At 30.5% G+C, this 13550-nt stretch overlaps 1 protein-coding gene and 1 non-coding gene across 2 annotated transcripts; both read left to right on the forward strand.

Annotated features, from left to right (window-relative positions):
* The first annotated feature begins 9755 nt into the window (after window positions 1-9755).
* On the forward strand, window positions 9756-10288 carry LOC104879932 (beta-galactosidase 10). Its single transcript, XM_059737744.1, has 3 exons — window positions 9756-9871; window positions 9984-10096; window positions 10264-10288. Exons 1-3 carry the CDS (start codon window positions 9776-9778, stop codon window positions 10286-10288), a joined length of 234 nt encoding a protein of 77 aa, XP_059593727.1. The 5' UTR covers window positions 9756-9775.
* Window positions 10289-10547: 259 nt separating this feature from the next.
* LOC104879933 (uncharacterized) lies at window positions 10548-13293 on the forward strand. Its single transcript, XR_009466270.1, has 3 exons — window positions 10548-12177; window positions 12253-12327; window positions 12979-13293. It is a non-coding gene; the product is annotated as an uncharacterized LOC104879933 (transcript).
* Window positions 13294-13550: the final 257 nt, after the last annotated feature.

The following is a 13550-nucleotide window of genomic DNA, read 5'->3' on the forward strand; positions in this document are numbered from 1 at the left end:
TACATGCACGCTCCTTAGTAAATATGTCAATGACGTGAAGGGATGCAGTCAACCATCATGAACAAACTTGAACAAGATTTTAGTTTGGTAAGTGTTAGAAATATGTAAAGATAATAGTCATAAACTATAAAGTGAAAGGCATTTAACAACACAATAAATATATTTAAATATGAAAAATCTTAGTAACTTAGATGAATATAGGAAATTACACTAAAAGAGACATGAGCACTTAAGCATTCTTCAAGATCGTTAGGAGGCTTGTGTGCTATTTGAGGACGTTACATTATATTAAAACTTCTTTTTGTAATTTTAATTTTCATGCCTAAGAAATTAAAAGTTCATTATACACCTTACATTTATCATTATCCTTTGTACAACTCAACGATACTTACTTGAATAGTTCCGAGAATGAATCAATAACGATCTTTGTATCTACAAGATTATAGTAAAACTTAAGAAGTGTGCAGAGTTGAATCCAATAATGCATGGACAAAATTGTCAATTTAAGCTAACTTAAATAGTATATTAACAATCTTCCCTTTTGACAATTTTTCTCTCTAATACTCTCAAATAGAATTTACATATCACTCAATAATGTTCAAGTTTAAAACAAGCAACCAACCAATGATCTTTAATCATCTAACTTTGAATCTTGAAAAATCCTAGAAACTTGTAGCTTGCATATACTTAAATAACAATTTTTGTGAAAAGTAGTGTAAAAGAAAAAAGAGCATGGGCATTATCAAGAAGTTTAATTTAAAAATCATTAATAAGATATCAATACAATCTGTGCACATTATCAATAATTTCAATTAAATAACAATAACAAAAATGACAAAAACAAAGAAAGCAAGAAAGACTAACATATGTAGAAATAAGTGAAAATATAGTTTTATAGGCAAAAAAAACGGCATGGGCATTATAACAGAAGGCTTAAGCTCTATTAAATGTTAGAAGGGTGTTGGATGCAACTTCAGTAGTGCTTCAAGTAATCCTTGTTGCTTCGGAGCCTAATTCACGCGGTCTTTCAACTTTTTGAATGCTTGAGTTGTCCTTTAGATTTTTGAAATGTCATACTAAATGTAAATCCCCGCAAAATTCATTTAGAAGTCCTAAAAAATAAAAATTTTGACATGAAAAACATATTCACATGCAAATAGCTTTAAGTATGTTGTCGACACTAAAAAATGATTAATCATAAACAATTAAAGTAAAACTAAGAGTTTCAATCCATATCATGCAAATTATTCACAAACATAATCTAGAGAAGAGAATTGATGGCAAATTAGATTCTAAAACTTTTCAAAACTTAATAAGATATAAAAACAATAATATAAACTAAAAGTGATTGATATCAAGGCAATCAACTATTTTATAATAATGATCTAATTTACACAACCTTTGTTCAATTTTAACATAATTTTTCAGATTTTTGTTTAAAACTACAAGACGTTGATCTTTAAAATATAACTTTAATTACTCCATTTGATGCATATAATTTTGACAATATTAAACTTTTGTTTTGACAACAATTTATTTTAAAGTGGAGGCTAGACGCCACAAATACAAAAAATTACCTTCCATATATATTTGCTAGTCTTTACATTAGGAGATTTTTCCAATTTTTCCAAATTTTCAAACAATGACTTTCACTCTTAATTTAAAGGTATATAATATTGACTTGACCAATGTAGCTTTTTCACTTGAAAATCTCAATTTGTAAACTATATTAAACAAAATAGGTATGATGTTCATGAATTCCTTGAATCTGAAACTTCAAATAAATTTCCAAACTTAGATTTCCTTTTAATTAGAAACCAAAAGTAGCAATATTTCCATACTAATAATGAAATCGTACGGAAAAAATAGAAGTAGCAAAACCCAAAGGACTAAAATCAACATAATACTAAAAAAAGGATGAAACACTAAGATAAGATCTTATGTTATGGGAAAAAAATGTGCTTTGAAGAACACAAAGTTCCTTAAAATTTCCCCGGAAATGAAATCCTAATAGAATCTAAAGGAATGAAATTAGTGTTAGGATAACACTTGGATTATAGGTGCATGCAAAGTTTGTCCCAAGGATCTCTAGATCTAAGAAACGGAATCAAATATAACAATAAAAACTTAAGATCTAGAGTTAAAATGCTACACTTATGATCTGGATGTTTTCAAACCAATTCTAATATATAAAGAGGTACTGAGGATCTCATAGATTAATAGATATTCAACCCGATAGCTCTATTTCTTAGATCCTAGCACATAAGAAGGCAAAATCCCCTATAAAATGGTTGAGACTGGGATTACTCTCTAAGAGATTAAGAGTCTGTTTGGCAGTGATTTTAGAAAGCACTTCTAATATTTTTAACACTTTAAAATTTTTATTATTTAAGTGTTAGAAATACTAGAAACGTTTTGTAGAATCACTACCAAGCACACTCTAATGTCAATGATAAGAGTGTGAAACCTTAAACGCATAAGAAGGTTTATATAGACTTCCTTATTTTGGGCTTAAGTCACTTGATCCAACCAACTAGATCCTATTGATCCATATACATTATGTAGTGCATATTAAGTCCTTTAGGGATGATTAATCTTTATAGTTAGGAGTATGATTGAGTCATTAAAAGAGTCAAAACAAGGTTTCTTCAGGGGAACCTTATGTTCTAATTTTTACATTGTCTCAAACACGCTTTTGTATAATGATTTTTTAGAATCAAACAATTTTTTTATATTTAGACACTAGATTTTAGGTTCATTTATATTCAACAAGCTCGACGTCTTTTGATGTTTAGACTTCAAGTCCACATTACTCCTCATTTCATCAATGAGTCTTGCTTGTTTGTATTGTTTCTTCCATTTTAACCATTTATTCATATGCCGACATTCTTGCATAATTATCCCGTAGAAACATTAATATATCATACTGACTTGTATATAAAAAAAAATATAAAGAAATTTCACATCGTTATTTTTTAATCAACTTCCTCTATTTAACATGAAGAAAATTTGTCTTATCAAATAATAATCTACATAACAAGTCATATTACATTTAAGGTATATGGATAAATAGTTACTAGGTAAAAACTTATGGTTTTATGTTATATGCCTATATGACTTATAATGAGTTAATGCATTATTATTTACCTTGGGGACCATGTTGGGGATATCAAATTCTTTTGAATTTGAGAGAATGTAAAGTATCATTCACATAGAATTTGATGCCATTAATGACATAATCTTATCTCTTTAAGGGGTTGCAATCAAGTTTACTTGATGCATATTAACATCATCTATTATATATGATGTACAATATATGAGACATATATCTTGGAATAGGTTTACTTGATATTATAAAAACACATGATTAATACTTATGATACATGCATGTATTAATTTTCGGGAGAATTGTGTTTTGGGCCCAGCTAGGCCCAAAAATTAACATTTGGTCCATATATCATGCATATTTAAGTCCAAAACCCAAACAAAGTATGAAAATTAAGATGAAGGATATTGTATTTCATATATCCCTAAAATACCCTTAACCCTTACATAGGCACAAGTGAGTGTGAATTTCAATTTTTTTTTTTATGTTTTTTTTTTAAAGATATTGAATCTTTTTGCTCTTATTATAAGCAATGATAAAAATTTTGGGATTTTTCATCCAAATATTTTTTTTATTTTTTTGTATTTATCTTTTAGTTTAATTTTCATTTTTTTATTTTAAATTTATATTACCCTTTCATTTATATTTTTATCTTATTTTTAATTATTTTTTATATTTTCTACATTAACCATATTTTAAAAATTGACTATCACTTCACTTTATTATATATATATATATATATATATATATATATATATATATATATATATATATATATCCTTTTAGCTTTTAAATTTTTAATGTTTTTATTTTAAAAAGATAAATTTATTAAAAAAAAATAACTAAGTTATGAAGTCCTAATATTATATTATTAAATTTTCTTATCTAGATAGACTAATGCAAAGTATTTTGACTCACAACAATAAATTTGCCAATATAATTTTTTAGTTAAACTTTAGAAATTAAATTTCAAATAAAATATATTATATAAAATTTTATCTAAAAATGATTGAAAGTGGTATTTAATTTTTTTTATTGACTTTCAAACTTACCTAATTTTTTACTTGAAAGGTAATAGAACATGTTTACAAAAAAAAAAAAAATTAGTTTTTCATTTTTTAAATAAATGAGTATAAATATATTAAAAGAATTAAAGACAATCTTAGTAAAAAATTTGATAAATATGATTATAATTTTAAATATAGATTCATTTGGATCAAATTTCACAAAAAAAAAAAAAAAAAAAAAAGTGGAAAGAAAGAACATTGCTAAAACTACAAAAACAAAATATGCAATTACAAAATTTTGACAATGAAATTTAAAATTAAAATTCGAAACAACTTTTGAGTGAGAGAATTTGAGTGGAGAAAAAAGTCTGAGTGGAAAACAATGGGAAATTTTTTCAAAATCACTTGAAATCCTTAACAAAAAGTAGTCTTGTACACCCTTGTACAATTAGTAAATTTGTCTTGTACAGTTAGTGTAATACCCTTGTACAATAATTCAAATTTCATACATCATTTCATGAATATCTGACAATAGGTCGGTTAACCATGTTTGCATTGGTTTGGTTTTAAAAAATAAGAAAAATTGTTGTATAATTTTATTTTACAATCATCATAAGTGATGTACATATTCAAATGACCATATACAAGTTATATTAAGTGCATGAAGTGAATGTATGCTTAACCAATGTGTGTAAGGAATGTCATTTATCATCGGCTAGGGAAAATAAATAAACAAGTTTTTCAGAATCACTTAAAATCCTTCACAAATAATAGTCTTGTACACCCTTGTACAGTTAGTATATTTGTCATGTACACTTAGTGTAAATACCTTGTACAGTGACTCAAATTCCGTATACCTCCTACTCAATGTGTAACCATAGGTGGGATAACCATGTTTTCATTGGTTTGTTTCAAAAAATAGTGTAAGATGGAAAAACAAAATTTTATCTCAAACATCATTAGTGGGATAAGTATTCGAATTATCATGTGCGAGTTAAATAAAGTGTATAAGATGAGTGTATAATAGAGGAATGTGTACCTTAAGAATAGAAATGACAATGGGGCGGGTTCGGGACAGGTCGCCTCCATCCCAATCCTGTCCCGTTTATTAAAAACAATTCTCATCCCTGTCCCGTTTAAAAAATTAAACGGGGCAGGGCGGGACGGGACAGGGCGGGTATGGGAATTCCCCGTACCCGCCTCGCCCCATTTAGTTTTTTTCAACACACACCATTGGGAATCATATTGATGGTACACCACGACAATCTGAGTTGAGATTGCAGTGATGGTGAGCGACACTGTTCTGTACCAGAAGAACTAGTTTAGATCGAGAGGAGCATGCATGAGATCGTCTCGAGAACCCACATTCGGAAGGTGAGCACCGGTAGAGAAGGGTCGTCTGTGGTGGGCACGGTTAGAGCCACTTGTTTGATCGGTGTGTTCTCTTCGTCTGGGTCAGGTTTCAGTGAAGAAGACGATGGCTCCAAGCTCGAATCACCACCCTTCGATACTGTAGAAAACAGAGAAATAGAGAATGTTAACTATCTTTTGCAAATATGTGAAGAAGAAGAAGAAGAACAGAGGACTTACTAAGAGGGGAGGTGATTTCGTTTAATTTTTGGGATTGAATCATGAGCTGAGAATTTGATGGAATTGTTATGGTTCTAGGGTGGACTTGTGCATTTTTTATCCTGGATCCTCATGTTCTTGGCTTGAAAAGTAGTTTTGGTTTCTGGGGTTTTGGTTTTCTTTGTTCCTGATCTTGTTTCATTTTTCAATTTGGGTGTTTTTGTTGTTTGGTCTTCACTCCAATCCTTGCTTTTGTCATTTCGATGAAGTTCTGTTTGAGTTCATTGCTCAATCTTATATCTTTACGTTTATTTAAATTTTTTTTCTTCTGTAATTTGATTATGGGTTGCTCTGAAAGCAAATGTATAGTTGAAGAACGGTACAAATCATATTGATGGTACACCATTGGAAATTTTATATGTAAACGGGGCGGGACGGGGCGGGATGGGGTAATACCCGAACCCGCCCCGGGTTTTAAAAAAAATCCCATACCCGTCCCAAACCCGTTTATTAAATTTAAACCCCGTCCCATTAAGGGCGGGTACCCGAAAAAACCCACCCCGTTGCCATCCCTACTTAAGAGTGTGCAATCCTTAGATGATAAGAGAAAAAAAAAGTTTATTTATTTATTTCCTTTTAGTTTTTGAAATAAAGAAAAAATAATAAAAAATTTATTTAACCATAAGAAATATGAATATAAGATCAGTTAGAAAATACCAAATTTATTTATTTATTTCATTTTATTTTTGGAATTAAAGAAAAAAAATAAAAAATTTATTTAACCATAAAAATATTGATATAAGATATGTTAAAAAATAGAAATAACCCCAAATTTATTTACTTATTTTTTATTTATTTAAATTAGAAAGTAATTTATTTTAATAGATTAAAATGTGCACAATTGATTTATTACTTTGTTAATTATGGATATATTAAAATTTTCTATTAGACAAAAAATAAATAAAGAAAATAAAATTAAAAAGAGTAATAAATATATATAATTTAATTATTTAATTATTTTTCATGTAAAAGATAGTCCCACAAAAAAACACACAATTGATTAATTTCTTTGTTTAATTGTAAACATACTATATATTTTTTATTTTATTATTAAAATAACTAATGGAAAAAAATAAAAATGGATAATCAATAAATAAAATTTAATTCTTTTTATTATTTTCATATAAAAAATAGTACTAAACAAGGTTTTCAATTTTTATTTTTAAAAATAGTTTTCATTTTTTAATTAAATGTTTTTTCAAAAAGAAAATATAAATCATATTGCCATTTTTTTAGAAAGTATTTTTTAAAATAGTTTTTGAACATAATTTTTCTTTATTTATAATTTAAAATAGAAAATAATGCTGATTTTTAATTATTTATAAAAAAAATTAAAAACAATGAAAAATCCAAATTGTTAAAATATAATTATTATGGTTGCATGAATAGTAGTGCAATAAAGACAAAAAAAAAAAAAAACTTATGTGAAAGGTTATTGAGTATTTTAATCTATTACTATTTTATATCCTTAAAATGTAATATATAGAAATTTGAAGGATATATTGGTATTTTAACATCTTATATTTTTTTCATCAATTATAGAAGTTATATGGACCAAATGTTAATTTTTGGGCCCAAAATACAATTCTCCTTTAATTTTTTTTCCATACTATAAAATTGTCAATTTAAAAAGTTTTAACCTCCATAGCTTAAAGATAATAGTAACAAGACAATCAAATCAAATTTGAATCATAATAAATTAAGAATTTTAATAATTCTATTAAAAAAAAAAATCACATGATTCTTTCATAACTTTCCATTATGAAAATATATAAAATTCATATAGTTAGAGCTTCGTATTGATAATGTGTTTTAAAATAAAATACTCATAAGACGAAAATGAGAAGAGAATAAATGAGAATGTTTATAGAAAATAAAATTGTAGTAAATAAAACTAATAAATATTTTATTAGAGGTCTCCCCTTGTCACAATTTCTCATATTTTACAACCATGTATATGTTTTATATAAGGTTTTTTATCTTTCAAATTATAAAAATGATTATTATTTTATTTTATTTTTAAAACTAAGAAATGTAATTAAAAGAAATCTTATATTAAATTTTTTAAAATATATAATAGTAAAAAAATTGTTTTAAATTTTAAGGTAACAATGGATATTTCGAGATTTGAGGGATTTTAAGTTTTAAAATTAGAAAGCATATTTGGGAGTTTGATGTTTTGATCACCTATGTATTAAAATACCTATTTATGGTATATGATTTTTTTTTAAACCTAACAGTGGTTTGGATAATTTTGACTCACAAAATGTGTCTGATTTAATTTTAATTTAGGAACTTTTTGGCCATTATGGTAATTGTCCAGGGTAAAAATGTAAATTTATTGTCGGAAGTGAAGTTGGCACTCATGCGGACGTTAGTAATAGGCTCTATTCCGCACAACGTCCAAGAAACACTCAAGAAAACTGGAAAACGAATCACATATAAAGGAGATTTGAGAGCTCACTCCATTTTCATTCTAACTCATGCTTGCATATTAGTTTCTCGCATTTTATCGAGAAAATCTCACGTCATTTCCAAGAAAAAGCCCTACCACCGTATCGTTTCCAACCTCAAGCTGTGATAAGAGATGTTCAATGTTTTAAAAACCGGACCGGACCGGCCGGTCCAACCGGTTCAACCGTCGACCGGTCACATTTCCGGTCCGGTCCACTCTATTAAACCGTTTAACTATTGGACCGGTTACAAACCGCCTGAACCAGCGGTCGAACCGGTGAACCGGAAGAACCGGACGGTTCTAAACGAACCACACAGTCCATATTGGCCCATTATTTTGCAAGCCCATTGTATAAAATATTAGAAGTTGTAAGCTAAAAACCATACTGGGCCAAGTCTTTACATGACAGAGCCCACACCCTTAGCATTTAAGTAGGCTCAGTCTTGAGCCCACAAGGTGGACATGCTGTAGCTTTCAACAAGGATGCCTTTTATAGGCCTCCTTTGCACCCTTATTTCTCTCACAAACCGATGTGGGATTGCAAACTAATATGATAATGAAAAAAACTTAACAAATATGCAACATGAGGATTTGAAGCTGGGACCTCAGGTTAAGTAAGTGAATTAGGATACCACTCGGCTACACGTGATTTGTTATTTGATTTGCCAAACAAAACAATATATATTGGATTTTAATTTTTATAATATTAAATAAAAATAATATAATATTTTTAAAAATTATAAATTAGTTAAAATTTTCATTTTTAATATATTCACATTTAAATATTGTATACATTTCATTTAATATGATTTAATTTGATAATATCAAATATATAAAATAATATTATTGATGTTTAATTTATTCATATATATTTTAAAATTTTTATAATTATTTTTAATTTTAATAAATTAATAATATATAAATTATATATTTATGACGTCACCGGTTCGATAGCGGTTCGACCGCCGGTCCGACCAGTGAACCGTGAACCGTGAACCGGTAACTTTTCCGGTTCGATCACCGGTCCGGTTCTGAAAACATTGGAGATGTTTCCTCCGGCTGATGACCCTCCCGATCTAGGGATCCCACCCAACCACGACCCTCTGCCCATCAGGACAAACCCTAACTCTGAACCTAACCCTCGCGTTCGTTCCGGCCATCGACGCAATGCCCGGCCGCAGGGGATTCGGGGGGCTCGAGCTCACCGAGGTGCTCTATGTGAGATTCTTGACGTGTTCTTTTATTTTTTCTGCTTTGTTTATAGTTGTTCTGATTATCATGCAGAACAAAATCCGCGTGACAGAGCAGGAGTGGTCGTTTCTTGGCGTGTTCTTTTATTTTTTTGTTTTAATTTATGTTGTGCCCATTTTGGATGAGAAATGTACCGTTGGGTTTGGTATTTTGGAGGAAAATTTTAGGATTATTTTCTTTTTAAAGCAAGAAAAGTATTTATGACTTGATTCCTACATGGTCGAATCACTGTTTGATTGTTCTCTTTGAGATTGTCATTTATGAATAACATTTGCAGTTTTTGTTCATAATTGTTGTTTTCTCTTTTATACATATGAAATGGGGTAGATGTGGTCGGGACTGGTTAGAATAGCTAAGGAAGGAGGGATCGTTGTGTTTGAAACATATGTGTTCTGGAATGGCCATGAACTTTCTCCAGGCAATGTGAGTGAGAGTAAATGTATTTAGTGATGCTTAAGCTCGATGTTCCTCTGTTTCAATATTTGACGATTAAATTGATTTGAATTATTTTCCCTTGTAATTTGAAAACTTTTAGTATTACTTTGGGGGACGGTACGATCTTCTCAAGTTTGTGAAGATTGTTCAGCAGGCTGGGATGTATTTGATTCTTTGTATTGGTCCATTTGTTGCAGCAGAATGGAATTTCGGGTGTGTAGACAACATCTACATATTGTATTTTTTATATTTAGAATAATGGAGGTTCACCCTCATTTCTATTATTGTTTTAATGAATATAACTTTTGTGAAACTCTTTGAATTTTAACCAGTTGTTTCTTGGGGAAGGAAAAAGATTAAAATGTTGTTATATGATACAGTGGGGTTCCTGTTTGGTTGCATTAGCGAACCCTTCAAGGTATGTAAACGGGATCGTAGATGTCTGGTTTTTGGTAGATTCATAAATGTGGTTCCGAGAACCTTACCTTTTAATATCTTTAGATGATGGTGCTTCTGTTTCAAAATGAAGTCTGGCTTTTTCTAATTGATTTTGCTACTTGAACCTTTACCTTTTAATATCTTTAGATAAGGGTGTTTTTGTTTCAAAATGAAGTGTGACTTTTTCTAATTGATTTTGCTGCTTGTTGCGATTCAATATCACATGCAGAAGTTCATGACACTCATAGTGAACATAATGAAGAAAGAGAAGCTTTTTGTATCTCAAGGAGGTCCTATAAACTTGGGGCAGACAAGTATAACTCTTGAAGCAAAATGACGGGTCTATGTTTGGTTTGCCAAGAACATGAAGCAAAATGAAGTAAAGTGGTTCTTGATTTAGGTTTGGTTTCTCTCTTTCAAACCTATGTTTTGATCTTTTCCCGAATGTGACCTAGTTCTAATTTGTACGGTGATTTCTTTCCTTTCCTTGGTTTTTCTTCGGTTGGCCAAGAAGTTGAAGGAAAATGAACTCTTCTTTCTTTTTCTTGATTTATTCCTATTGATCAAACCTATGCCAGTACTTCTTGTTTCCTATTTCCTGCAAGTCTTGCTTTTATTTTGTATATACGGTCAACTGTATGCTTTTGTCAGTTTGTTTTCATTCTCCTTGATTTACGAATATACAGTCAGCATATAGTTGCTATTATTGTGGTTGATCATAAATTCTTACATTTGGTCCATGGGCCATATATTGTTTTCTTGTCGGGGGATTTTATTTGTCTTTTCCTCTTTATGGGAAACTCAAATTACGTGCTTGAAACAGTTTTGCTTTCCTTTTCTTTCCCAAGGACACTAATACTGGCTTACATTGCAGAAAACATGGCTTATGATTCCTCCATGGGTGGTTGCCTTCTTGTGTTGCACTCTACTTGTTCAGGTGATGTTAAATTAACAGCTGCAGATTTAATTAATGTTTTGCGTCGGTCAATTTTGAATACCAAAAGCCTTGAACTTAAGGTTAATTTTGTCTTGCCCCATTTCTATATATGCAAGCATGGTTATTCCCAAGATGCATTCATTTTGATCATAGGGGCTTAATTTGGCTTGGGGAGCTAACACCTATTTTAAAAAATTTTCAGGTTGCATTGTGCAATGCATCCATACAGATTGCTAAAACATGTCCTCCTCATATCTGGAAACCAGAATCTCTTATTTATACACTTGATCATAGGGACTTAATTTGGCTTGGGGAGCTAACACCTATTTTAAAAAATTTTCAGGTTGCATTGTGCAATGCATCCAAACAGATTGCTAAAACATGTCCTCCTCATATCTGGAAACCAGAATCTCTTATTTATACACTTCTTTCCTTAGAACCCTGCCTGCCATTGATAGATTGCTTTCAAGCAGCTCTATCCATACTTGGTCCTGATTGTGTTGGAGTGAAAACAAGTGACACAAGTGTGGTTTCATCAACCTCAAGTGATAAAAGAATTGAGAACTTGAGAGTTGGAGGGAAGCGGCCTATTCAGGACCAGGACATTTGCAAGAGTAAGCGCCAAAAGCTTGAAGAAGAAAGTATGGCTTCTGATGCTGAAGTTCATGTGTCATGCAAGCTATCTCATATTGTTACCTGTGAAAGAGAACAAGAACACGCAAACTACATGCACACCTCATTTCTCTCCTTTGTTGAACTTCTGAAACCCCCTGTGGTCAAAGATAAACCATTTAGACCGGAAGTTTCTTTAACTGCTCTTAGCATGCTTTGCATTGTCTTCTCTAAATATCCACAGACCAATATGTCCATTTTCATTACTTAACAGATATATGCATGGATCCCTTGGATATGTGAGCAGGTATGCTGTGATTTATAACTTGATCATTAACTTTCTTGATCAGTCTCATATTTTGTTGAAAATTACATCTTGTAGGTAAAACAAGGCTGTTCAATCGCATTTGATTATCCATCTATCTGGAAGCAGTTCACTGTGTATTGCTTTTGCAAAGTAAGCAATGGACCTAATCTTCTTCAAAAGATTCATGAAGCCTTCCTTTGGGTTTAGGGAAATGTAAATTTAGGGACTTTGTTGACAATAATCTCTATAGTTCTCTAAATAATAATATAAAAACGACTTCCTTTATTTTTGTGGATGCTGCATTGTGAGAAATAAGATAATTTTGCAAGCCTATTCATCTCATATTATGCTAATAGGAAAGCAGCATATAAGAGTGATATGCCTCATCTAATAGCAACAGTACCATTCTGACCATTATTTCAATTTTTATCATGATGAAGGAAGCCTAAGTGATTAGAGTTGCATGCAATAGCCATATACCGTTTCTTTACTTACTGCAGATGCATTTGCATTCAACAAATATTTTTAATTCTTCAAGGTGTTGGTTTGTTCAACTAATTGAATATTCTTTGAGAGGGACACACATAATAGCCATAACATTTCAGGTTATAACTTAGTGAACACGAATTTAGCTTCTAGATTTGCAATGAAATTTCCTTCTTTAATTTTGCTTGTAATCTGCCTAGCAATTAGATTGTAGATTTTCTTCTTTTGGAAGTTTTTCACTTTACTGTATCTGCTACCATTCCACCACTTATGACTTGTATCAGCTATATCTTATTATTATATTTTATTATTTAGGTCCTCTATCCACAGAGAATACTCTTTTAAGAAATAATGGGGATGGTGCAGATTTTATGAATATATAGCTAAAGCTTCCATTTACCCATTCTTTTATGCTCATTGAATCTAATCCTCCCTGGAGAACAAAATGTCTCTCAGTCCAAGTTTAGTCCAAAATTGGTCATAGCTTAAAAACTGAAAGCATTCTTGAAGTGTTGGATTTGGGTCTCCATGATGAAGCTGATGAGGTTAGAATTAAAGCTGTCATTTCTATGTCGGTGATTGTCTTGTGGTCTGGTCTTGATGTGCTAAGACATGTCTTCAGAAGGCTGGAGTAAGTGAGCAATAAATTTCTTTACTGCATATTATTTGTATATTCTTTGTGTTTGATTTGATTCTTCTTGAATTATGTTAGAGAATCTTGTTGTTGTGGGTGTTGCAATTGGGAATCAAATTGCTTGGATTTGATTTGACTGTTCTGGATTTGTGTGGATTAATCTTGGTCTGATGAGTGTTGCGATAAAGAATTAAGGTTTATGTATATTAATTTTGCTTACAACCTGAAACTATTATGTATTTCAAGTCCTTCC

This window comes from Vitis vinifera, chromosome 7 (genome assembly GCF_030704535.1).
Source record: "Vitis vinifera cultivar Pinot Noir 40024 chromosome 7, ASM3070453v1".
NCBI classification, from domain to species: Eukaryota; Viridiplantae; Streptophyta; class Magnoliopsida; order Vitales; family Vitaceae; genus Vitis; species Vitis vinifera.